General features: G+C 38.9%; 2 protein-coding genes across 3 annotated transcripts in view; both read left to right on the top strand.

Moving 5' to 3' along the window:
* Catspere (catsper channel auxiliary subunit epsilon) overlaps positions 1–6913 on the top strand; it is a 158413-nt gene extending 151500 nt beyond the window's left edge. Inside the window, exons 21-22 of the mRNA XM_071619668.1 lie at positions 2365–2418; positions 6760–6913. Coding sequence (XP_071475769.1) covers positions 2365–2418; positions 6760–6913 — 208 coding nt within the window. The remainder of the gene's footprint in view (positions 1–2364; positions 2419–6759) is intronic.
* Positions 6914–14560: 7647 nt separating this feature from the next.
* Desi2 (desumoylating isopeptidase 2) overlaps positions 14561–26173 on the top strand; it is a 50566-nt gene continuing 38953 nt past the window's right edge. For both annotated transcript variants that reach the window (XM_027928625.3, XM_071599995.1), the window contains exon 1: positions 14561–14828. In XM_027928625.3, the coding sequence (XP_027784426.1) occupies positions 14787–14828 (42 nt within the window). In that variant the 5' untranslated portion in view covers positions 14561–14786. The remainder of the gene's footprint in view (positions 14829–26173) is intronic.

Below are 26173 nucleotides of genomic sequence, written 5' to 3' on the forward strand. Positions count from 1 at the left end.
ACCTCGGAGAACCACATGGGGAAGCTAACTGGGTCTCTTGGTTTGTGAGTGGGGAAACAAGGACTACTTTTGACTATGATCTAGAAAATTTGAAGACAGTAGGCTGCTTACAGGTACACTGACAATAGGCTAAAGAGTGATGCAATGGACAGAAATAGGGCTCTCACCAAAGCGGGGAGGGGGGAGTTTTCACTTTCAATGGGTTCAAATATGCACACCATTAAAGGAAATTAGACTTTGTTAGGCATGCTGGTGTGCACAGGGAGTCCCAGCTACTCTGAAAGCTGAGACAGGAGGATCATTTGAACCCAGGAGTTTGAGACTAGCCTGGGCAACTTAATGAGCCCCTGACTCAAAAAAAGGTAAACTGGGCCGGGCGCGGTGGCGCAAGTCTGTAAACCCAGCAGCTCAGGAGGCTGAGACAGGAGGATCACGAGTTCAAAGCCAGCCTAGGCAAGGCACTAAGCAACTCAGTGAGACCCTGTCTCTAATAAAATACAAAATTGGGCTGGGGATGTGGCTCAGTGGTTGAGTGCCCCGGAGTTCAATCCCTGCTTGAAAGAAAGAGAGAGAGAGAGAAGGGAAACTATACTTGAGCTCTCATGAAAGGCACCACCCCTGCCTACATAAAGGGTTAGGTGACCCCAAAAGAATAATGTGTGGGGAAAAAAATAGGAGTCCATGATTGGTGGGTGATTGGTAAATACAGTAGGCATCACCTGACTCCTGGAACTTTACAAGATGAAAATGTCTGAAGAACCCAGTCTATGTGTTAAAAGTTGAAATGCTAGTTCTATCTCTCCTCAAAAGAAAACCCTAATATTTGAGCATTCAATACCTACGTACTTTTGGCCAAGAAAATAGTCACATAAAATTTTGATCCTCTCCTCCTATGTGTGTCCAACCTCTAGAAGGTTTGAAAAATGGTGAGTGGGAGATTAAGTTTAGTGATAAAAACAAAATGAATGATCATACCTCTCTGTTCAATGCTACCTCTTGAGTGTGATTCAGGCCCAATCTTTGGGAAGGAAGAAGTTTTTAAATGTCTGGAGACTAAAGCTATGTAAGTAGACTCAGACTTTTCATCACCTGGAAATTAATATTACCTGGAAATTTAGAGCATTTATTCATTTCTGAAATCCATACTATCAAAAGCACTATACAAATGCAATGCAATTCCCATCAAAAGTCCAATGACATTCCTCACACATAGAAAAAGCAGTCACGTAATTCATTAGGAAAAATAGAGGCCCAGAATAGACAAAGTGATCCTTAGCAAGAAAAGTGAAGCAGGAAGCATCACAATAACAGCCCTTAAATTATACTACAGAGCTACAGTAACAAAAACAGCATGATATTGGCACCAAAGCAAGCATGAAAACCAACAGGATAGAATAGAAGAAGATACAGAGAAAAACCAACTTAAATAGTTATCTCACACTTGACAAAGGTGCCAAAACATACATTGGAGAAAAGATAGCCTCTTTAAGAAATGATACTGGGAAAATTGGGAATCCATATGTAGTAGAATGAAACTTAACCCCTGTTTCTTACCCTGTACAAAATTCAAAATTTTGAATCAAAGTGAATCAAAGAACTAGGAATTAAACCAGAAATCCTGCAACTGCTAGAAGAAAATGTAGGCCCAACCCTCCAACATATCTGCTCAGGAACTGACTACCTTAGCAAGACTCCTAAAGCACAAGAAATAAAATCAAAAATCAATAAATGAGACAACATGAAATTAAAACCTTCTTCACAGCAAAGAAAACAAGAGCATGAAGAAAGAGCCTACACAATGGGAGAAAGTCTTTGCCACCCACCCCTCAGATAGGGCATTAATTTCCAAGATACGTAAAGAACTCAACAAACTGTCAGGCACAGTGGCACACACCTGTAATCCCAGCAGTTCAGGAGGCTGAGACAGGATTAGACAAAAGAGAATGAAGGGAAGGGAAGAGGGATGGAAAAAGGAAAGACAGTGGAATGAATCTGACATAACTTTCCAATGTACAAATATGAATTTAACACAGTGAATCTCACCATCGTGTACATCCACAAGAATTAATTTAAAAACAAAAACTATGGGTAAATGGCAGAAAGATCAATAGAGGAAAGGGAATGGGGATGGAGAGGGAAGAGGAAGAAGAGGTAATTGGGTCTGAATTAGAAAAAGATATATTCCATGCTTTTATAATTATGTCAAAATTAATTCTGTCATATATAACTAAAAAATTTTTTAAAAAAGAATATTACACCTTAACTAAGATTATATATGATTTGATTATTATTGTAGAGATATAGAGGAAGTTTTAAATATATTGCATTTAATTTACTCTTTACTGTTATTTTTCTGATTTGCAGTTTCTGTAATCTAATGGCTATATTTGCAATAGAGACCTATGGCGTGATTCCCAGGTAAGGAAAGGCTTTAGTGAAGGAATTTCTACAATATAAGAGTGGTGGCTAAAAAGGAAAGGCACCCCAATATTCCCCAAAACAGAGCCTGAGCAATCACTTATCAGGGTCCCCAGTTTAAAATCCTATTATCCAAAATATCATGTAATTGAACCTAATCTTAAACCCACAAACAAAAAACTCAAATGAAGCATTTATAAATCTATATTTAGATTTTTTTTTTTTGGGCTCTCTGTGAAATCTGTCTTCCCAAGTGACAGACTTGCTATTTTCCTAAAGCACTAATATTTCTGCCTTTACATGATTTTCTAAAAACAATATGTGTGTACTATGGGTACAACAGGAAGGAATTCCTGAAAAATCCTGTTACTATACCTAGTGTCCCCTGCCTTCCTATTAGACTTCTCTTCCTCATGACATGTTCCTCGACTCCACCTACTTGGCAGGTGGTAAAATGCTGCAGTGGAGACAGTGCACTGACTGTCATTCTGATGTATCCAGGAAACAACTAGTAAAGGCATGTGCCTGGTCTCAGTTCCAGTTCCCTTAGAGGACACTTAGAAAAAGTCATAATATTTAAGTTAGGACATAAAATGACTTTGCTTCTGTCCTGGGCCTGGTATTTTGGGGATTGTTTTCTTTTGTGTTTTTTGTTTGTTTGTTTGTGGGGTTTTTTGATTTTTCGTAAAATGTTAATTAAAAGTAGAAGAAAGATTCTGGGGATATATCTCAGCAGCAGAGCACTTGCCTAGCATGTGCAAGGCCCTGGGTTCAATTCCCAGCGCGCGCACACACACACACACACATGGTAGAAGCTATTTATGGCCTGCTTTTAGTATTACTGATGGTTCAGTGTTTCATGGACATGGAAGGTTCATGGTATGAATAATCTGTAAATGAGATAAAGCAAGTGTCATTTCTCACTTAACTTTGGGAAACATACATAACTGTTTCCCAATGACTTCTCTTCCTCATGACATTGGCATGTTTGATTTAGCTGAATATGAAGAGTGGTGGTTCACCTAAGTACCCACCAACAAAATAAGGAGCCAAGGGAGGAAGGGAAGAGAGGAGAAAGAATAAAGTCAACCCATTTGCTCCAGCTCTCACCCTCAAGCAGCTGAATTCCAGGCATACCAGTGTGGCATAGGGAGTGGCATAGTCCACTAAGTTAGTAACTATAGTTTAGCCTCTGTTAACACCTGGACCCTACAGGATACCAGAGACAGACTGGGGCCAGCTGGGGGTGAACATCTTCCAGTAAAAGAGCCCTTTTTGGGAGCAGTTTCTCCAGTTTTTCCATTCTATCCTCTGAAATTGCCACCACTGAACTAGTCTCAACTGTCCTCTGAATCCTCCCTCTATCCCCTTTGGTGAAACCAGGCTTCTCCTGAGGATACTGCTTCACCTCCAGCCCTTCTTTGTAATGCTATTTTCTTACACTTTCTTTGTACGTCAGGGACTAATTCGCAGTTTCAAACCATTATCCTGGTTTTTACAAAAATGCAGAAAAATATCAAACACACATTTATCCTTGAGGTTCAGGGCCTCTGCTATAGCCCTAGCTCATTGTTTATGTCCTCCCTAAATTCTCCTTCATTCATCAATAACTGGCCCTGTCATACTGATTTCCTCTCCATAATGAACCCCACCATCAGTGTCTACATTACCAATCCTGCTCAACATCATGGCCTTTTCTCATGCTTGGTGACCTCCTCCTCTACTGCACCTCAGCTGTCTGCTCCCATAGTCCCACTCTGGACACTGTTATTACTGGTAACTCTTCTGTTTCCTAAAGCATCATTCCAGGAATCACATTTTGGACATGTCCAAAAGTGAATTCATGATCTTACCACACACTCTCCTACCCAAGTATCTGTCCCACCTTACAACTGATCCATCTGGGTCATCACACTCAGTCCTGTGGACTGTCCTTGTGCAGCTCCAGGAGGATCAATTCATATAACCTACAGTGTTGATTGTACACTCTGGAGTTCAACAAGGTGGCGACCCTGTTTTCCAATTTTCCCTCTTCCAGAAAATAGTATATCTGACTATGTAAGCTTACAAGTCAAAAACAAAAATGATAAACCTAGCATTCATATTCAAACCACCATTAGCTCCCACTCATTTAATCTCCTAAGTGGGCCTTGAATAGATCCACTTCTTACTAACCATCACCACTACCCCAATCCAAACTACCATTATCTCTGAAATAGACTACTAACCAAACTCTCCTTATTCACTCTTACTTTTTTCTAGTTCTTTCTCGTCTTTGGAGCCAGAGTAATATTTTCAAAGTGTTAATTGTAGTAACTTTGAACACATGAAGTTTCCTTCTATAGAAGTAAAATTCCTTCATATGGTCTAGAAGGCCTCACATGATCTACCCCCTAACTACTTCTCCTTATCTTGGATCATGCACTCACTTAGCTCCAGACTCACCAAACTTCTTTCAGACCCTCGCCTTCTCTGTACTCTGTCCCATGGCAGGAACTTTCCACATGTTATTCCCTCTGTCTGGAATCTCTTCATTTCCTTCTTTATTACTTAACTTTACCAACTTCTGTTCATTCTTCAGATTTGGGGGATAATTATCTTTTCCCCAAAAAGGCATTTCTGGATCCCATTTACCACATTAAATCCTACTACAATGAGATTTCACTATACTATATTTCTTTCCTTCTTAGTTCTTTATCACAATTGCAGTTTTAGATTTATTTTCTCCTTGATCATTTGATTATGTCCCCACTAAAATAGACATGGGGCCCATGTCTATTTTTCCTCATCATTGTCCTGCCAGCAACTTGCACAATGCCTAAAAGGTATCAGATGGTTATTATATTATTTTGTTAAAGAAAAAAAATACATTCTGTAGAGCCCAATAATGTTTATAGCCACAGATGAGAATGATCAGACTAGGCAACTATGGGAACTTACAGAAACTGTAACACTGATAACGATAATTATGGTTTAAAAGGGAACCAAAAACTAATGTCAGATACTAGGACACCAAATAGAAAGCAAATCTACTCTGAAGGAAGGCACCCATGCAGAGTCCTGAGTGAAGAGGCACATGTCTGGCACCCACCAAGAGTAACATTTAATAAATGATGTACACACACACACACACACACACACCTATCTGGCTGACTTTTAGGTACCTTAAATTCAAAATTCCCCAAAGCAAACCAGCCATAATCACACACACAAGAAGTACTCTAAGCTGGACATGGTAGGATGTACCTATGGTCCCAGCTACTCAGGCGGCTGAGGCAAGAGGATCCCTTGGTCCAGGAGTTTGAGAGCAGCCTCAGGAACATAGCAAGACCCAAGTTTTTAAGGGGGGGGGGGGTAGGTGGAGAGAAGAAGGAGGAGGAGAAAAATGCTCTTCCATTTGAATCCTCTATTTTTGGGTTGTGATGCCATCCCTTTGGTAACTTATCCCTAAACTTGGGCAACATCCTTTATTCATGTTTCTCAAACACCACATCTTAAAACATCATGGAGATCAATCCAACTTAACTGCCAAACATATGTCCACTTCTCTCCATTTCTTCAGCCATTAATTTAGACCCACATTATAACTGAATTATTACAGATATCTCAGAACTGGTTTTCCCATCTTTGCACTCAGGCTTCCCTTTTATCCATTCTTCATGCTACTATCAGAATCATCTTTTTAAAATGTCAATCCTATGTCATACCCCCTGAAGTTCCCTCTTGCCTTTCCACTAAAATCCATGCTCTCTAGCCTGATGTAAACTGTCTTTCTCATCTGACCCCTGCCTACCACCTATCTCTAACTACTCTACCCAGCATCTGAGTTCCAGGAAATCGAGCTATTATCAGTTCCAGAATGTTTCAGGAGTGATCTCAAGGTTTCCTCACACTTCCATGGCCTTCACTTCTCCCTTCGCTTGGAACACTTCCTTCACTCCCAGATTTCATCCACCCCTACCCACACGTGTCCAGGGTGCCCTCCACTAGAGGACCTTCTGTGAGGCATGGCTCCCACAGAACTTCATGCTCTGCTTTATCATACTGATCACATTATTTTCCTCCCTAGTCAGCCTCAAATACTTTATTTATTTTTATGTGGTGCTGAGGATTGAGCCCAGTGCCTCACACACGCTAGGCAAGCCCACTACCACTGAACTATAACCCCAGGCCCAGCCTCAAACACTTTTAATACCTTGAGGATAGACACTATGTCTTATTGATCTTTGTTCTCAGTCATTGGCATAGTAATTAGGTATTCAGAAACTATTTGACTGAGTAAATTAACAGCGAAAGTGTGAACAATGACTTCTAATGATTTTTTTGTTTTTGTTATTTCAGCCCAAGCTTCTATCTGGTTGCATCTATCCTCTTTGTCCTGATGCTACTGTTTTTCACGATTCTAGTCCTGAGCTACTTCCAGTATATGAGGGTTTATAGATACTATATTTATAAACCACTTAACAAACCACCAGGAAAACAAAAGAAAAATTAGTTTACTTTGAATATGTGTATGAGGAAAGAATGTGTGTGTGTGTGCACATGTATATATGGCTATATTAAGAGTGTATGTTTGACCAAAAATACTAAATAGAAGCCCAAAATATTATCAAACTCAAAAAGTGTTCTTAAATTACCCATAAACAGAAATATTTTTATATATAGTATATTATTAAATTAAAATATTTAATGTGTTTGTATTAATTTGAAAGATATTCTATATACTGTTATATGGCATTTTTAAAAAATTAAGTTTGGCTATTATAATCCTAAGTATAAATTAAATATTTGAAAAAATGAAAATGTCAAATATTATTTTGCATGAAACTTTATATGATTGTAATTAATGTAATATAATGTAATGAAGGACTTAATAAAAGTGTGTGAATTTAAGTAATCTTTCTTAAGCAGATTTCAGGAGTTTTCCTCATGGTAGATTCATATATGAAATGTAAAAGTATTATATTGAAAACGAGGTAGCTGGCGCTTTAAGTTTTCTTTCTAAGTTTCAACATTTAAGTTCAATGCTTAACATAAACTTCTTAATTTGTCCAAATATTATTGTATTTGTATTTGTTAGGGTTCAACCACAGAAGCAGAACCAGAAGGAGGTGTGTGTGTGTGTGTGTGTGTGTGTGAATGCAAAGAGCTTTATTGAAAAATAATTGGCTATGTGATTGTCTGAAATCTGCAGCACAGGCAATCAGGAATAGATCACAGACAAGATGAAACTCCAAAGGCACAGACCTGTCCACAGATCTACAGATTAGGAATAGGAATAAGATAGGGATACCTGCTACTCCTTTCTGTTTTGAAAGTTCTGACATTATCATAATGAGTCTAAACACTGGTGGGGGGAGAAAGATAAAAATTCTTTTTAAATAACAATATTATATGCCTAAGAAAACCAAAATTCAAGTTTTTCCAGACTTGCAGATTGCTGAGAAACTATTGAGAACCATAGCAGTAAATAGCTAGGCAGAGGAACCAAGTGTCTCAGTGGTAGCTTATAAAGATTATCATCAGTAATGGAAGGGACGACATAATTGAACAATAAACTAAAGACCTGGACATCACAGGGCTTCAGAAATGTTTGAACACAGCCAAGCCCATGTTATGGGAAGGTTGGAAGCTCTGATATGGAAAATCTGTGATCCTAAAGCATCACTAAAACATTTAGTGTTAGCTCTCCTCTGCAGGTCTGGAATAACCGCAGAAGAGGTAGTCACAGAACTGTGTCATTAATATTCATGGGCAGGTAAGAGATGCCTGGTAGTGATGCTATACTTTCAGAAAGCCTACATTACCATAAAGACATGAGCAGCCATGGGGACTGCTCAACCTGTAGGGAGTAAAGACAAGAGAATGAGGTGTTGTTAGAACAAAAATGGTTGGTTATTCTATAAGGTTATTGATTAACATCTATTTTTTTAAAAAGGTATGGAAGAGGAGACCCAGGGAAGTTGTCCCAATAAAAAGTCATGATCCCTTGCAAAGTATCCCAGACCTGAGTAAAAGTTCAGATCCAGAACTCATTGACTGAAGAGGTGGCAGGGGCCTTATGCAACACTATGGCAAATGGAGGCACCTGAAAAGTCTCTCAAAAACCTATGACCATTTATTCAGGTGACTGTATTGGGGAAAGGGAATAACCAGACATTTTTGATGACTATTATACACAGCTCTGAGTTGATAATACTCAGAGGCCCTAAGTGTCATCACTTTCTCCTTTAGAGTTAGGGCCTATGAGAGCCACAGTGGCTTCTCTCCTACAAGAGTCATTGTCTCAGTCTTCAACTGCACAGTGGGAATTGATATACCTAGAAGTTGGAGTAAAGCCCCCATGGGGACTCTGGTCTATGAAGTAGGAGCAATCACAGTGGAGAAGACCAAATGGAAATCTCTATTCCACCCCCCCCACACACACACACACACAACTTGACAAAATGAGAAAATCATTATTATTTTCCAGGGGCTAGGGAGAGGAAGGTAGCAGAAATTAATGGTACAATTAGAGACCTAAAAGATACAAGGTTGTTGGTCTCTGACATATCTTTGTACTTGCCAGTCTTGACCCCTACAGAAAATGGGTAAATCGTGGAGAATACCATCAACTCTCACAGATTTAATCAAGTAGTAGCACCAATTGCAACTAGTATGCCAGATGTGGTAAACACTGCTAGGGCAAGTTTGTCAGACTCCAGGTATATGCTATGCAACTGTCAACTTGGAAAATGTGTTATTTTCCATACCAATGAGAGAAGAGTATCAGAAATAGTTCACATTCCCAGACAATATTAAATTATCTGCCCATTTGCTAGAATTTTAAAGTATACATTCTCATATAGATGATGTTAAGACAGCAAACCAAGTTCATGTTTAACCTGATCATCACATCAGGGATGCAATGATGTTGTAGGCCCCGGTCATGTTGCACCAATTAAGAATGAAGCAGTTGGGCTGGGGTTGTGGCTGAGCAGTAGAGTGCTTGCCCAGAACTCTACTGTATGTATGAGGCCCTGGATTCGATCCTCAGCACCACATGAAAACAAATAAATAAAATAAAAGTACTGTGTCCAACTACAACTAAAAAATAAATATTTTTTAAAAAATGAAGCAGGGGGCTGGGGTTGTGGCTCAGCCATAGATCGCTCACCTAGCAAGTGCGAGGCCCTGGGTTCGATCTTTTGCACCACAAAAAAATAAATTTCAATGAAGATTATCTCCATCTTATCACTAATATGAAATAATTTTCCTGGAGAAGCATAAAATTGGCCAATGAGCTATGCTGAATTCTTACCACATGACCAGGAAAAATTATATGCCTTGGGTGAAGCCATCACTTGCTCCAGATATGGTATAACAGTGTTGGCCTGGGTAACTTCCACAACTATTATTATCAAAGACCTTGCTAATAACATACACTTGCATTTAGACAAACTTGTATAATTACCATTGGCTTAAAAAAAATCACCCTATAACTAAAGACATCTAATACAAAGAATATATCATCATCATTTGAATTTTCCAATTCTGTTATCTCCTCAGCTGGCAATTTTGAAATGGAAAAATCAACTAAGAGCTATTGGAGAATTCCCCCCATCGCCACCTTTTAACACTGGCTAGCTGGCAACCTGAGCTGGGTTCACAAGAGCTGGCTACACCAATAACTTAAGAAAATGGTAAAAGAAGCATGCAACACACAGAAATTCCTTTTGCTTGCAGGAATCAGGGATGGTTCTCAACTTTAAGGGTCTGTTAGAAAGAGACAGCTTGCACCTGGATTCTTTATTTTTATAGAGGGCAGGGGAGCTCACAAAGGGAGGTTCAATGGAATGTTCTTTCCAAATAAGGCAAGGGACCAGGTTTCAGGGGATTGAGTCTAGCTTTGTGATGTCTTATGGTCAGCAGATTGACATCTTGGAAGGCCACACCCATCTCAGGTGCTGTGTGGGATCAAAGGCAGAGCTAGTGTGGGGAGCGGGGGGAACCATGTTGCACAGCCCAGTCAGGGAAGCATGCGCTCAAATGCTCACAGCTCACACACATAGCCCATGGCTAGCTCACAATAGGACTACATGTCCAACCAAAGTATTCAGTGTAGTCAACCAATGACAACTGATCTACTCGAGAATGAGCCAGGGGGTATGGGAGAGGAACTGAGGAACCTTCCTCACCATGGATCCAAAAGACCAGCAGTACTCTGAAACACATAAGCCATTCTTCACGTTGTTAATTTAGTGGAGGTAACAGAGTTTTATATAGCCATCTGTAATAGCCAGCTTCCAAGATGGGCTCCAATAATCACTGCCTCCTGGTATTCACATCCTTGTGTAGCCTCCCCTCACATTGCTCCAGAGTTGTTTAACATGACCAATAGCATGAAGCAGAAGTGATGGTAGACCACTTATAAGACTGTAAGACACTGTGGTTTCCTTCTTGGTCATGCCTCTACTTTTTTGCATCAATTGCTCTGAAAGCAACAGCTACCATGGCGTGAGCAGCCCTACCAAGAGGCCCATGTAGTGATACTAAAGCTTCCTGCCTATAATGATATGGGTAATCCTGGAAGCTGATCCTCAGGCCCCAGTCAAGTCATGAAATGATCATAGCTGCACCAATATGATGGACTACATACAACTCCACCAGAGACTCAAGTTAGTTGAAAAATACTCACCTAAACTGTTCTGGATTCCTGGACCCCAGCAACCATGAAAGAATTAGTGTTCGTTTTAAAATGCTGTGTTTAGAGGTAATTTGGTACACAATAAAAACAAAGCTTTAAATTTTATTTTCCTTTATCATGGCTTGGACACCTTATCAGTTACCAAATAAATAGCTTGTAACTGTGTTTAAGCATCCCTGGGTTTAATCCCTAGTACCAAAAAAAAAAAAAAAGAAAGTCACACCATAACTAAAGACATCTAAGACAAAGAACATCATTCTCTCCTGAGTTTTCCAGCTCTGCTTTCTCCTCAGGTAGCTGGCAATTTTGAGGGACTTCCTGTTTTCTACCCTGTCAGCATGAATTCAGCCAGGCTTCTTCATTATAGCAGTAGCAGTTGATCAGTTGCAGTGGTTAGTTTCTAGCTTGATGTTTTAAAATTTTTTCAGGACCAGCATCATTATGCCTCTTGAGAAATACCAGCAGTTCTCCTCTTCAGAACTTTGAATTCCAGATGCAAAAATGTTTAAATTCTAACCTCTTTCCTTTGTTCTTTCAGGCTTAGGAGTGACAGCTCCTTCTGGCTCGATACCTTAGTGATCCCTTTTTGTCTTTTTAGCTCTCCAATATCCAACTTTTTATTTTCCTTTTATAATCAGTCTTCTGACAACTCAAATAAGTCTTCCTATTATGCTGTATTACTGCTCATCTCTTTCAACTTAAATTATAAATTTATGAGTGGACAATATATATTCATAATACATTATCTTCCATTGGATTATAAGCTTCCTGAGGATAGTAAAATTTCTATTTTATCATGGATGAAATAGTGACACACAATGGTTGACACATAATTTTATACTTGTTCAGTGACTGAACAATGAACAATGAATCAATACCTCTTCCAATTCCTTATGCCCCTTTTCTCATCTCTATGATAATCTTGCCTCGAAATTCATTGAGAAAATCAAAGCAAGCCAGAAAATAACATCTCCATTTCCCACATCCAATATTCCTAGCCTGCCTTTCTTCATCCTTCTATTCCATCACTATGCACCTGCATGCGCCTTCTATGTTGTCACTATGGATGAAGCATCCCTCCTACCAAAGGCCAGCTCCTCCCACTAGCTCCCTAGATCCCTCCCCCTTTGTTGCCCTTGAAAATCTCCTTCTTCCTAAATAATCATTTCTTTCTCTTTACATATAAATGTGCTCCGAGTACCTTCCATCTTTAAAATACCCTCTTTCAACTACACTGCCCTATCTAGATATTGCCCCAAGTTTTAGAGTTGTCTCCATTAATTTGCTTCTCAAATCATTTCATTAAATCCCAGTCCTCCATGATTCTGCTCACCAGGCTATTTATCTCTATATTGCTGAGTCCCAATCTTGTGACTACTTCATTACTATGTTCTTTCCGATTTCCCTCCTGTCCCCATGGCTCCTCTTCCACCTTTACTTGGCCTCTAAATGGTAAAGGGTCCTAGAGCTTTGTCCTTGGAGTCTTATTTCTTTCTACTTACATATATCCAGTCTTAAGTCTATTTATAATGGCCATGACAATACTTTGTTTATGCAAATGCATCTTTGACATGGATATCTAAAAGACATCTCTAAATTAATATGACCAAACCATAACTACCCCCCAACCATGTTTCCACATATTATAAATGGCATTCCCATCCACCCAGATGCTCAAGGCAAACATCTAAAAGTTCTCAAAGCCTCTCTTCCCAACTCAGCACCCAACTCATTAGCAAGTTCCATAGACTGTACCTCAAAATATTTGAATTCTAATTTTCTCAGTCTCTTCCACTATTAGCAACATCTAAGCCACCTTTTGTGTGCACTTCTGGAATAGCTTATTAATTGGTTGAACCAATTAGCTTTTCCCACATAACCACTTCCCAAACATTGCAATTTAAAAGATTTCCCACATTCTTTGGGGCATTGTGGGTGTTTCATATGGTTGCATGGGCTCAGCTAAAGCAGGATGGACTCAGATAGCCTTACATATTTCACTGGTTTGATGTCAGCTGGTGGGTAATGACTATGTAACCTGCATCATGAGGTGGTGGTCAGCTAAAAGGCAAGCCCCAATTCAAAAGTGCTTTTCAAGTCTCTGTTGCAGCATATTAATTAATGGACCAAAGCATGTCATATGCCAGCCCAGAAACAGGGGAGACACCAAAAGTCTTGTAATTTGGGACATTGGTTATTTTTACAATCTACCACACTGATCTCCTCTTTGCCTCTAAAACACGGCAACCCAAGTAATCTTAAAAATACACTCCTCTCACCCCCTTATCCAATCTCTCCTAAATCTTCACTTTAAATCAAACCCTATCATGAATTTAAAAACCCTTTCAGGATCTGGTTTCTGACTACCCATCCAATTTATTTCATACCGTAGCTTTCTTGCCCATTAGCTTTGGGTCACAAAGGTCTCTTGTTTCCTTGAATACAAAAAATACTTTAATACCTTAGGTTTTTGTATTTCTGTTTCCCTTGACTGATATACTTTTTCCTCTGAATATGTGCGAGGCTGACTTTGTCATTAAGATTTCATCTGAGAACTCACTACAAAGTCCTTCCCCCGTGCAGCCAGTCTAAGATCATTCTCTATCATTTTAGTTTTCTACAAAGCACTGATATTTTGCTTGAGCTCCCACCCCCTCCTGTTTAATCACTGCATTCCTCAGAGCCTTACAACACTGTGTGACATATGTCAGGCACACAACAAACATTTGCTGAATGAATGTACAAGCGCCTTCTGTTTCCTAGGATTCTGCTAATCTACGAGTGCAGTACTATTCCCATTGGGCAGAGTAGTCTCACAAAACGTAAATTCCACCCTGAGAATTAACTGGATATGTGTCACACCCCACCCTACACCAGCAAATTGCCTCCTCTATTTCTTCACTCCTGCCCTGGGCGGGGGGGAGGTGTTCGGAGGGATTTGGAAATTTTAGGATCATCACTTTAGTCTTTTGTCACATTCCGTTGACTTCATCAGACTCAATGCGACGTTAACAGGGGCAGAGGTAGCGCTTGAGAGCTTTAAGGCAGCAGAGTTCACCGCTCGTCAAGGACGAACAGAAAAAAAGATCCGAAAGCAGATCCAAAGCAGTGCGTGCTGGGATCTGTAGTTTCCCAGGGAGATCTGCAGAGGCTCGGGACCCAGAAGCACGCTGGGAGTTGTAGTCGAGACTGTAAAGACTCCGCCTCCGTGCTTTCAGTAGCGAAGGGGGCATCCCGCTCTGCATGCTGGGAATTGTAGTCTCTCTGGGACTTCGCGCCTCCAGGGTGGAGAGGCTCCGAGGCTTGCCGCCATTTTAGGTCCCAAGGTGCAGCGACCAAGAACTAGAGCGCAGGCGGGCTCAGCCCCGGCGCCGGGCCGGCCCCGCCTCCGGGGAGCCTGGCGCCCGCCCCTCTCTCAAGCCCCGCCTTTCCCCACGTGTCTGTCGCCGAGGGGAGGTGCCTGAGCCCGAGCGGGCCGCCACCGGCCCGGCCCGGTCCTCGCACAAGAGTCGGCGGCGCCCGGGAGCGGCCCGGCTGCCCGATGCTTCAGCCCTGGCTGCGGCGGGCCGGGCTGTACGTTTAGTGCCCGGCGCAGGCCCCCTGAAGCTCCCGCGGGGGTGGGAGCGGCCTCCGCCCCGCGGAGACTGAGCGGCTCGAGGACGAGGCGGCGGCCGCGGGGAGGATGGGGGCTAACCAGTTAGTGGTGCTCAACGTGTACGACATGGTGAGTGCGGCCCCTGGCGGCCCCGGCCCAGCCTGGCGTCCTCTCGCGGGTCGGGTTCGGACCCTGGCCCCGGGTGCTTCCTCTCTGGCATCCCCGCCTCCAGCTTAGTTCTCAGGTGGGGGGGGGGGAGGGGAGAGTAGTAATATTTTCTAATCCTTGCATTAGTCGACGCTCCTGTTAGTGCTGCCCGGTCAGCTGAGGGCTTCTGCCCAGGCACGGGAGGCTTAAACCGCTCGCTTCTCCTCAGCTTCCCTGGCCCTGGGCCCGACCCCTGGGCGTTTGAGCAGTGTCCTTTCCGCAAAGCTTCCGTCGTGTTTCCGACCTTTGTGCCACCTCCTGGCCCGCGGGATGCCCCAGTCCCGCGGTCTTGATCCGCCAGCGCATCCCGCTCCTCTGCTTCTGCGGAACCGTACATTCTAAATGCTCTCAAGTCTTCAAAAACTCCCGAGCCCCTCTAAGTCCAGAAAGTCGCAGCTGTCGATATCCCTGGTAGCTTCTCCCCAGGGGTGAACCAACACATCCTTGCCTCCAAGGCAACCTTATTAAAATTAATAAGGCTAAAATTTATCAAGAAAATAGCCCGGCTGAATTGAGATCATAGTGGGGCTCCTTTCCTAGATTCTGAAGACCACTTTCCAGGTGATGCAACAGGTGGATGACGTGACCACAGGAGAGGGAAGGGAAGAACTTGTTTATTAGGTTATCCAAGTTTGAAGTACTGTGAGCGTACAGACTTGAATGCAAGGACTGGTTCGCCTGATCATTGCTATTGAAGTACCTCCAGAAAAAGCATCCGGTAGACAATTATCTTTCCAGTTGGATGCATGCTTGGGTTTGTTGGCTTGCCTTTGGTTACTTAGTTTTTGTTTGTAAAGAATTACCTCCGCCAGCACCGTATAAAATTTCTTGTAAGTGGACTGACAGATGAAAAATTTATTTTTGTTGGCTTAAAGATCCAGAAAAGCAGAAACTCTGCCGTCGAGTCTTGATTCTTATTTACAGATCTAAACTTTTTATTCTCTCATGTTCTTGTGTTTCGAATGTAATATAGAAAGGGATTCTGCATGCCACATCTGGGAAGTATGTCAGCGGGGCATAAGGTTTACCTCTTTAACCCTGGAGGTGAAAAGTAGTGGGTTAACATACTAAGAAAAGTGAAGCGTGATAAGAAAATTAAAGAATAATCAAAAGATCCTAAAAGCATGGCACTTTGTAAGGTCTGTAGCCTGTTGTTCCTTAAGAAATGTTTTTAGATTTAAACGTCTTGTGTTATGCTGGATACCTTTCTTTATTAAAACTTTATATTACTCTTCTTTATTTTAGTGCTTCCCATCTGAATTTGGTTCCTTTTTTATTCATAAATACTATAGCAACTTGACCCTTTAGTATATATTCTACTCTTGAGAATATATCTTGAGATATGTCTTATTTTTTTGTAAACAGTTCATTCAGTGGTCAGAGACCACTGTTTCAGAGCCTAAATTCTGTGAACGTAGAGCTTGATTATACTTTCCTTAGCATATATTTTAGGGTATTCTGTGAATCAGGAAAACAATAGCTAATTGTGGTAAACTGGGAAAGGCTAAAGAGTATATCCAAGTCAATATTTTTTAGGGGAAAAGTGTTCCGAACAATGTTAAAATATCAACTTAATTTACAAAACTTTATTCCTCCATCACTTTTGTAAAGTAGGTAGATAAACAGGAAGCAGGCAGAGAAAAGGGTGAGTTGGCCAGATAACTAAAAATAGGATCTAGAATTTCTAGACTATAATCTTGATGCATTATTTTCTCTACTGAATAATTCTGGTGATTTTTTTATATATATTGCTTTTTCTATCAATTGGAAGAGACACTTAGTATGAATCAGAATGATAGTTGAATTATTTGATTTTAAGAAAACCTGCCCTTGTATGTTCCTCTCAGGAATTTTGGTCTATTGAGTTTTTTATTTCACTAATTCAGCAACTTACCATTACTTATTTAATTTTGACCCTGAAGAAGCCACGGGATGAATTAGTTATTCATTCTTCTTTAAGGAGTTTTGAATATCATAAGGGTGCCACAATAATAATAACAATTTAAGACACACGGATTTTGATAAGAGCAAAGGATGGTTATAGGATCAGAGGATACTGATAGATAGGTGGAGTGAAACTTGCTGAAGGGTTGGTAGGATCTCCAGGGGCAGAGAACAATCAGAATGAACAAAATGATAAGAAAAGGAAAGCACAGGCTGAATTTGGGAAATATTATTTGATCCAGTATAACTAGAGTCAGTTTGGGATGCATGAAAGAAGACAAACTGAAAGTTACCCAAGAACTTCATTAGATGGTGGACTTGAGTGAAGGGCTGAGGGAGCTCTGTGAGCCAGGAAAAACCATTTTAAGGTTTTCCTGGATCAGTTCTGTTTTAGAATGAAGACCAATGGATTGAGGTACAAATTTCTGTCTGTTATATTCACTTTCCTCAAATCTGTTTTAGTTTTTGATATAGTTTTGTTTGATGTCAAGGGCAAATTACTTACATCTTTGGATATAATTTCTATTCCTCATTGTGCATCAACCATCTGTTCTAAACTTAACATGAAAAGTTAACCATTGGTTTGCAGATATAATCATAGTTTATAAGGACCTGTTGCTATGTAGCCTCATGCCTTTTTGTCAGATTGGAACCTGCTTCAGCTATATTTTTCCTGTTCACTAGAGAGGACGTCTGTGGGTCAGACCTTTTCTTCTATAGCCTCCACATGTAAATGGTTGTGTTGGGGTCACCTGTATTAACTTCCTTCTCATGGAGGAATAGTATAATCCTCAAAAGATTACTTAATCATGCCTAGTGCTACTAAATTATTACTTGTTCTGTTCTCAGTGATTATATTTCTGTGTACTTTGGAATAATCTACCATTAATAAAATACATCCTGGAGTTATTTTCTGAGTCTTGGGAATGAGGTTATTCACCTATTCCCAATTTAGTAGCATACATAGCAAAGCAAGTGATTCAGATTAGTTTCAATTACTGGGACAAATCTCAGGTATAGTTGCTTTAACTTAAAGTCTTCATTTCTCATAGATTAGGATTTTATGCATTTCATATTATCCTGGCAACAAGTGAATTTCTTAAAAATACGCAGGTGTTTGGTAATGTTTGTAAATTCATTCTATTAACAAGTTTCCTCCTGTTTTTAAATAGTACCTATACATCTTCAGAATCTTAAAAGAATAGAAAAGAAAACACTCTCTAGGACTTTTCAGGTAAGGACATTTTTACCTGGACTCCATTATTTCAGCCTGCATGTCTCCATTAGGCTGCTCCAAGAGAGTGTGAGGTTATGTAGACATGATAGGTCTGATTTCTCATATATCCATAACTAAACTCAGACTTTGGAGCAAGTTCCAGATTTATACATGTAAATATTCTCATTACCTAAGTGATTTCACAATATCTCCAAATCTATATGGTCAGGAACAATCTTCTTCCCTCCTTTCCATACCTCATACTCTTGCTTCTCACCTCAGGCCACCCCCCAAAACACTTCCACTTTTGTTGTAATTTTATCTCGATAACTAGCACTTTGGTTTACTCAGTTTCCCAAATCAGAAACTTGGGAGTAAATCTAAATTTCTCTTTATTACCAACACTTCACAGTCAGCAGGCCTGGGCTCTTTTAGTTTGGTTGATTTCTTGGCATATAGTGGGTAATCTGTGATCAGGAAATCATTGCAATTGTGGAAACTGGGAAAGGCTAGAGAGTATACTTAAGCCAATATTTTTTAAGAGAAGAAAGTTCTGAATGATATTAAAATATCACCTACTTAACAAAATATTATTCTTCTGATCACTTGTGTAAAGTAACAAAATTTTACAATCAGTGGCTTAAACCAGAAGTGTGCTTAAACCCAGAGATAAATTGCCGCAGGGTTATTTCAGTAGTTCAGTTATGTCATTAAGAGCCAAGATTTTCCATACTCCTACTCATGGATAACTATACTTATTGGTCCTTGTCCTTGGTTTGTCCCCTCATTGTTGTAAAATTATTACTGTAACACTGAACATGGTATCTTCATTCAACAGCACACAATGTAAAGGAAGATAGAAAGGTGGGGCCTTTCTCTACATGTACCACTCTCCTTTAACAGAAAGGAAAAGCCTTTGTCAGAATCATCCTTCCCCAAGAAATTGTCCAAAGTTTAGTCACATGTAACTTCTCAAGCGAGTGAATATCTGGCTTTTCTGGCCTGTATGGTAAGTTGCAAGGAAGGAAGGAAGGAAGACTGTTGGAAATGACAGTAAGGATGTCTGTCACATATTTTACTTTATGAATATTCTTTAAATTGGTTATTCAAGTTTCACTGTTGCTTATCAAGTTCAGGCCCTTGTTATTGCTCTTTGTATAATGATGGCCTTCTGACTAGTTTCAATCTCTGGTATTGCTTTTTTTTTTTTTTTTTTTAATTTATCTTCCATTCTGTTACCAAAGCAGCCTTTCTGAAACACAAATGATTGTGCTATTCCTCTGCTTAAAATTCACCTATAAAATAAAATTTAATGCTTTTTTATGTTGGGCCCCTACCTGACAATTAAAGGCCCATCTTCTCCCCCTATGTGTGTGTGTGTGTGTGTATATATATTTCATTGCTCTCACAATGAAAGTTTTTAGTTATCCAAAAAGGATATCTTATGCCACTTCACACCTTGGTGTCTTGACACTGCTAATACTCTTGTCTGGAAATGTCTTGGTCCAGCATTGATGAGCTGTACCTCCTGCTCCTTCTGGCTATGGCTACATTGATCAGACTTGGGTGTATTTCTGTGCCCTAATTGTCCTTTCTGCACGTCTCAATTGCTGCATGTATTATAATCCTGAGCATCCTATTATACTATAAATTCCTTGATAACATCATGATCACCACCAGTATCTGGAATAATGCTTGTCCTTAGAAGATGTTCTATAAATATTTGCCAAATAAATGGAAATTTAATTAGCCATTTTTTATCAGAATTGCTAATACTTAAATGGCATGAAAAAAATCACATGATCCTCCTCTTTATGCCAAATACTTATTTGTGGGGTGTTTTGATTTGGTTTGTGTTTTTTAAATTGATTAATTTAATTAGGTATATATGACAGCAGTATGTATTTTGATTCATTGTACACAATTGTAGCACAACTTTTCATTTCCCTGGTTGTACACTATGAAGCGTTGCATCATGTGTGCAGTCACACATATACCTCGAATAATGATGTCCATCTCATTCCACCATGCCCCCATGCCCCCTTCCTTCCCTTTCATCCCCTTTGCCCAATCCCCCCATCATGGATCAGCATCTACTTGTCAGAGAAAATATTTGGCCTTTGGTTTTTTGGGATTGGCTTACTTAGCTTAGCATAATATTTTCCAACTCTATCCATTTACCTGTAAATGCCAAAATTTTATTCTCTTTCCATGTTGAATAATATTTCATTGTGTACCTATATCACAGTTTATTTATTCATTCATCTATTGAAGGGCATCTAGATTGGTTCCACAGTTTAGCTATTGTGAATTGAGCTGCTATAAATTGATATGGCTGCATTACTATAGTATGCTGTTTTTAACTCATTTGGATATAGACCAAGGAGTGGGATATCTAGGTCAAATGGTGGTTCCATTCCAAGTTTTCTGAGGAATCTCCATACTGCTTTCCAATTTGCAGTCCTACCAGCAATATGTGAGTATGCCTTTTCCCCCACATCCTTGCCAATTCTTATTGTTGTTTGTATTCTTGATAACTGTCATTCTGACTGGTATGAGATGAAATGTTAGAGTAGTTTTGATTTGCATTTCTCTTATTACTAGAGATATTGAACATTTTTTCATATATTTGTTGATAGATTGTATATCTTCTTCTGAGAAGTATCTGTTCAACTCCTTAGCCCTTTATTGATTGGGTTGTTTGTTTTTTGGTGTTAAGTTTTTTGAGTTCTTTATATATCCTGGAGATTAGTGCTCTATCTGATGTGCATGTGGCAAAAATTTGCTCCCAAAATTTAGGCTCTCTATTCACTTCATTGTTTCTTTTGCTGAGAACCTTTTTAGTTTGAAGCCATCACATTTATTGATTCTTGATTTTATTTCTTACGATTTAGGTGTCTTGTTAAGGGAGTTGGGGGCCTAAACTAACATGATGAAGATTTAGTCCTACTTTTTTCTCTGTTAGGCACAGGGTCTCTGGTCTAATGCCTAGGTCTTTGATCCACTTTGAGTTGAGTTTTGTGTATGGTGAGCTATAGGGGTTTAGTTTCATTTTGCTGCATAGGGCTTTCCAGTTTTCCCAGTACCATTTGTTGAAGAGGCTATCTTTTCTCCAATGTATGTTTTTGGTGCCTTTGTCTCTGTGTCTTCTATTCTGTACCATTGGTCTACATGCCTATTTTGGTGCCAATATCATGCTGTTTTTGTTACTGTAGCTTTGTATTATAGTTTAAGGTCTGATATTGTGATATGTCGCCTGCTTTACTTTTCTTGCTAAGGATTGTTTTGGCAATTCTGGGTCTCTTATTTTTCCAGGTGAATTTCGTGATTGCTTTTTCTATTTTTATGAGGAATGACTTTGGGATTTTAATTGGAATCACAGTGAATCTGTGTAGCGCTTTGGATAGTATGGCCATTTTGGCAATATTAATTTTGCCTATCCAGGAGCATGAGAGATGTTTACATCTTCTAAGGTCTTCAATTTCTTTTTTTAAATGTTCTGTAGTTTTCATTGTAGAGGTCTTTCACCTCTTTTGTTAAATTGATTCCCAAGTGTTTTATTAATTAATTAATTAATTAATTATTTATTGAGACTAATGTGAATGGGGTAGTTTTCCTAATTTCTCTTTCAGAGGATTTATCATTGATGTATAGAAATGCATTTAATTTATGGGTATTGATTTTATATCCTTCTACTTTGCTGAATTCATTTATTCTAGAAGTTTTCTGGTAGAATTTTTTGATTCTCTTAGAATCATGTCTTGTTAAGGAAGTTGGGGCCTAATCCTATGTGATGAAGAATTGGGCCTACTTTTTCCTCTATCAGGCACAGGGTCTCTGGTCTAATGCCTAGATCTTTGGTAATAATGATAGTTTGAGTTCTTCTTTTCCTGTTCGTATCCCTTTAATTTCTTTTGTTGTCTAATTGCTCTGGCTAGAGTTTCAAGGATTATGTTGAATGGTTTTAGGTGGGTTTTTTTTTTAACCCTTGTATCTTTTCTTAGTATACTGCTAGACTTTAGCTTTGATTATGGGAATGGAGGACCAAATGAAAGAATGAGGAAGAAAAATATTTGACAAAACATTTTGGTGGATTAAAAAACAACAATGGAAGTGGCACATAACCTCTAATCGCAGCAACTCTGGAGGCTGAGGCAGGAGGATCACAAATGTGAGGCTAGCCTGGACAACTTAGCAAGACCCTGTCTCAAAATAAAAAGATCTGGGTATGGAGCTCCATGGTAGAGCACCCCTGGCTTCAGTACCCCGTACCACCAAAGGGTGAGGGGTGGACTGAGGAAAAGGAAATGTTTTTAATCTGTTTATATTTTGAAGTTAGATCCTACTTAAAAGGTAACCTTTCTAAAAAATATATTGTTAGTTCTTGAATTTTAGCATAGATTAGTTCCTAGGAACTAGTCTTAATTTTCTTGTAGCAAGTATGTTTCTTGGACCAGTGCCATTTCCCATCACTTGCCATAGAAACAGTTACCAATTAGTCTAGTTAAGCAAAAAGGACAATAAGAAATCTGCCTGCTCTGCCTTCCTCTCGTATTCATGGCATTATCATTTTTCTTTTATTCTTTCTTTTTTGTAGTTTAGTATATGAGAAAAGGCTTTCAGTCTCCATTTTTTTTTTTCTTCTGCTACAGTTAAATTGACAGGAACTTAAGAGATTTAAGACAACACAAATTTGTTTAGCTCACACTTCTTCTATAAGAAGTTCAGGTAGGCTAGATTGGTTTTTCTGTTTCAGACTTCACAGACCAAAATCAAGGTGTTAGATCTTTTCTGCTTCTAAGCTTCTTCAAAACGTTAATAGAAGTCAGTTGCTTTTAGTTTTAAGTCTTGGGTTCCATTCCTTGATGGCTGTCAGCTGGGAGTCTCTCTCAGCTGATGAAGTGGCTCTGTCTTCAAACCAGCAATGGCATATTGAGTCCTCACACTTCAAGTATCTGTGACTTCTGCCATATCTCTTCTACCTGCAGCCAGAGAAAGTACTCTGCTTTTAAGGACTTATGGTAATAATGGGACACACCCCAATACTTCATTTTAATTTACCTCTTTTTTAAAATTAATTATATTTGCAAAGTCATTTTGCCATGTAATGTGACATATTCACAGATATGGATGTACTTGGGAGTCAGTCTTTCTACCATTCCAGATATGAAAGGTATATTATAAAACCAAAAATTTTAGTGTTCCCTTTTAGCAGTTACTTGACTTGGTAGAGGATAAATATTAACTAGTAAATTAAAATAGAAAATGCAAAGTATTGAAAAAGTATGAAAACTTTTATGATTGGCAACTACTCAGATGTTAATAGGGTCCAAGCCTATTAGTAACTAAAGCATCAGTGGTATAGTGTATGTCATGTTTATGATGATGAATAAAATTAACAAAATAGAACTTTTAAAACTTGAAAATTCAGTACCTCTAAAATACTAAAGAAGAGCCTTTTGTTTAGGTTAACTCTTTAATAGGTTTTCTTAAGACTCAACATTATATTTTCCATTTGCTGACTGTCAAAGATTATTTAAATTCATAAGAACATTATTGTTCAAGTGTCTCCAGCCAATTGGTAAATGGGATGTAAAGGGAAGGCCTCCAAAATAATTTTAAACTAAAAGAAAAGCAGAATAACAATAAAAAGAAACGAACAAATGGAATACATGAAAATAATTTCAACTCCCCATTCCCCCCTTTCTCTTAGCCCCTGATACCTACCATTTTACTTTGGCTCTCTATAAATTTAACTAGGTACCTCATATAAGTGGAATCATGCAGCATTTGCCCTTTTGTGACTGGCTTATTTTACTTAGCATAATGTCCTCAGATCTATCAGTGTCAGAATATATAGCATGTGTCAGAATTTTGTTCTTTTTTAAGGTCAAATAGTATTTCATTATATGTATGTACCACATTTTGTTTATCCATTCATCCATTGATGTTACTTCCTTCTGCCTTTTGGATATGGTTAATAATTCTGCTATGAATATGGGTACACAAGTATCTATTTGGATGTATGCTCAGAAGTCTGTAGATTTTGAAAAGTCTGTAGATTTAGAACTTGGGCTAAACCAATAATTAATTTGAGAGGCATTGGCATTTTTATATCTTATTCCTTTTCCTCCCCGTTGATGAAAATGGGATTTTTGTTTTGAAATTTTAATCCAGAAAATACATGCAAAGAGTTAAACAAGTTTAATGCAAGCTCCCCTATCTAAGCCACCTGTTAATAAAATAAAGCTAATAAATAAGTAAAAGACATGGTATATTAAGAAGCAATAAGTGCTGATGAGGAAACTGGGCAGGAAAAAGAGAGAGAGAGACAGTGTAGGTAAGGCTAATATAGTTGTAATTTATCCTGCAGTTCCAAATAGAGGCAGAAAGACCTGACCAACAGGAAAGAAAGACAAAAGAGTGCATCATGTGGGTACCTAGGAAAAGAGCATTCTGTCAGGGGAAAGTGAGCTCAGAGGTACTCAGTCAGGTCACATGGTGCCTTGTAAGTATAAATGTACACAAGAAATAAAACATTTTAGAGGAATTTCTGACTTGTATTCCCAAGTAGATTCATGAGGATCATTGAAAAAAGGGCAAGCAGTACCAAAGAGGGAAACAATCATAAATTAGATTTAGTAGATTCCACAAACAAAACGAACAAAAAAATTGCTCAATTTAAAACTAGTGGTAGTCTGTGAACAGCTATTCAGAACCAAAGAGAAACAGGATTTTAAAAGTTTCTTAGAACTCTGAGTAGAGGACGAAAAGGATTAAGCACTAGGCAGAATTTTTTTTTAAGTTAGGAAAAGTAATTAAGACCTGATTTAATTTTCAAATTTCTAGAATAAAACAAAAAAGTTTATAAATACACAATGGCAAAAAAAAAAAAGTTATTACAAAGGGATTAAAACCAATCCAATTTTAGATTTCTTTTTCATGGTATCACAGCCTCAAAGTCTCTGATTATATTGACCAAACCTTGAGTGAGTGAGAAAATAAAAGCAGTGAGCAACCCTGCAGAGGCAAAGGTTAGTCAACAAGTGATTCTTGTTGGTATTAGAAAATTGTATTTGAGTATATGTGTAAATTTTTTTTCACTAAAATATAAGTGTTGTTGTGATAAAATCAGACCAAGAAAGAGCATAGAAAACATTTTCATATGACAGAGAAAAATGAAGACAAGTAGGACCAAGCATTTAAATTATAAAATAACAATAATAAATTTAAATCCCCTATTAGATTAGACAATTATATTTATAGTGTGTTAGTCTGCTTTTTGTTGCTGTGACAAAAACCTGAGAAAAATAACTTAAAGGAAGATTGATTAATTTTGATTCACAGTTTTAGAGGTTTCAGTCCATGATCGACTGGCTGCAAGGGAAAAACATCATAGTGGAAGGGAGCAGGTAAGAAAAGCTATCAGCTCATGGCAGCCAGGAAGCACACACAGACTGAGAAGGAGAAGAAGCAAGCACATTGAGCATACATGGGAGGAGCCAGGGACAAGATATTGTCCCCAAGTTCACACCTACAGTGACCTATTTCCTTCAACCATGCTCTTCGTGCTTGCAGTTTCCACCATTTCCACCACCTCCAGTAGTCCGTTCAGCTATCAGTGTGTTAATGCGCTAATGCAGTCAGAGCCCTCATGATTAGCTCTCTTCCCTAAAGCCCCACCTCTGAATATTGCTGCATTGGGGTCCAGCCTCGAACACATGAGCTTTTGGTGTACAAACCACAAGTATCCTCTGCATTACAGAAGTTTTAAAATATATATGATCAAAACTCTTGGCCTTTTATGAGCTTTTAGCTTCTTGTCATCCATAGGAAGATTATCTCTTATATAAAATTACAGAAATAATTTGTTTCCAAGTAGAACACCAATTATCCCAACAGTATATTGAATAATCCACACCTCCCTATATTGAGGCACAACTACATTTCTCCTATATTAATTACTGTGGATATATAGATCTCTTTCAAGACTTTCTGTACTCTTTGTTAATTTAGTTGCCTCTTCCTGCACTATTATTAGATGTTTAATTGCAGTAATTTCTACAGTGTTTTGGTATCTGCTTATGTCAGTTTCTCTTACTTCCTT

The sequence above is a fragment of the Marmota flaviventris genome, chromosome 12 (assembly GCF_047511675.1).
Source record: "Marmota flaviventris isolate mMarFla1 chromosome 12, mMarFla1.hap1, whole genome shotgun sequence".
Lineage (NCBI taxonomy): Eukaryota > Metazoa > Chordata > Mammalia > Rodentia > Sciuridae > Marmota > Marmota flaviventris.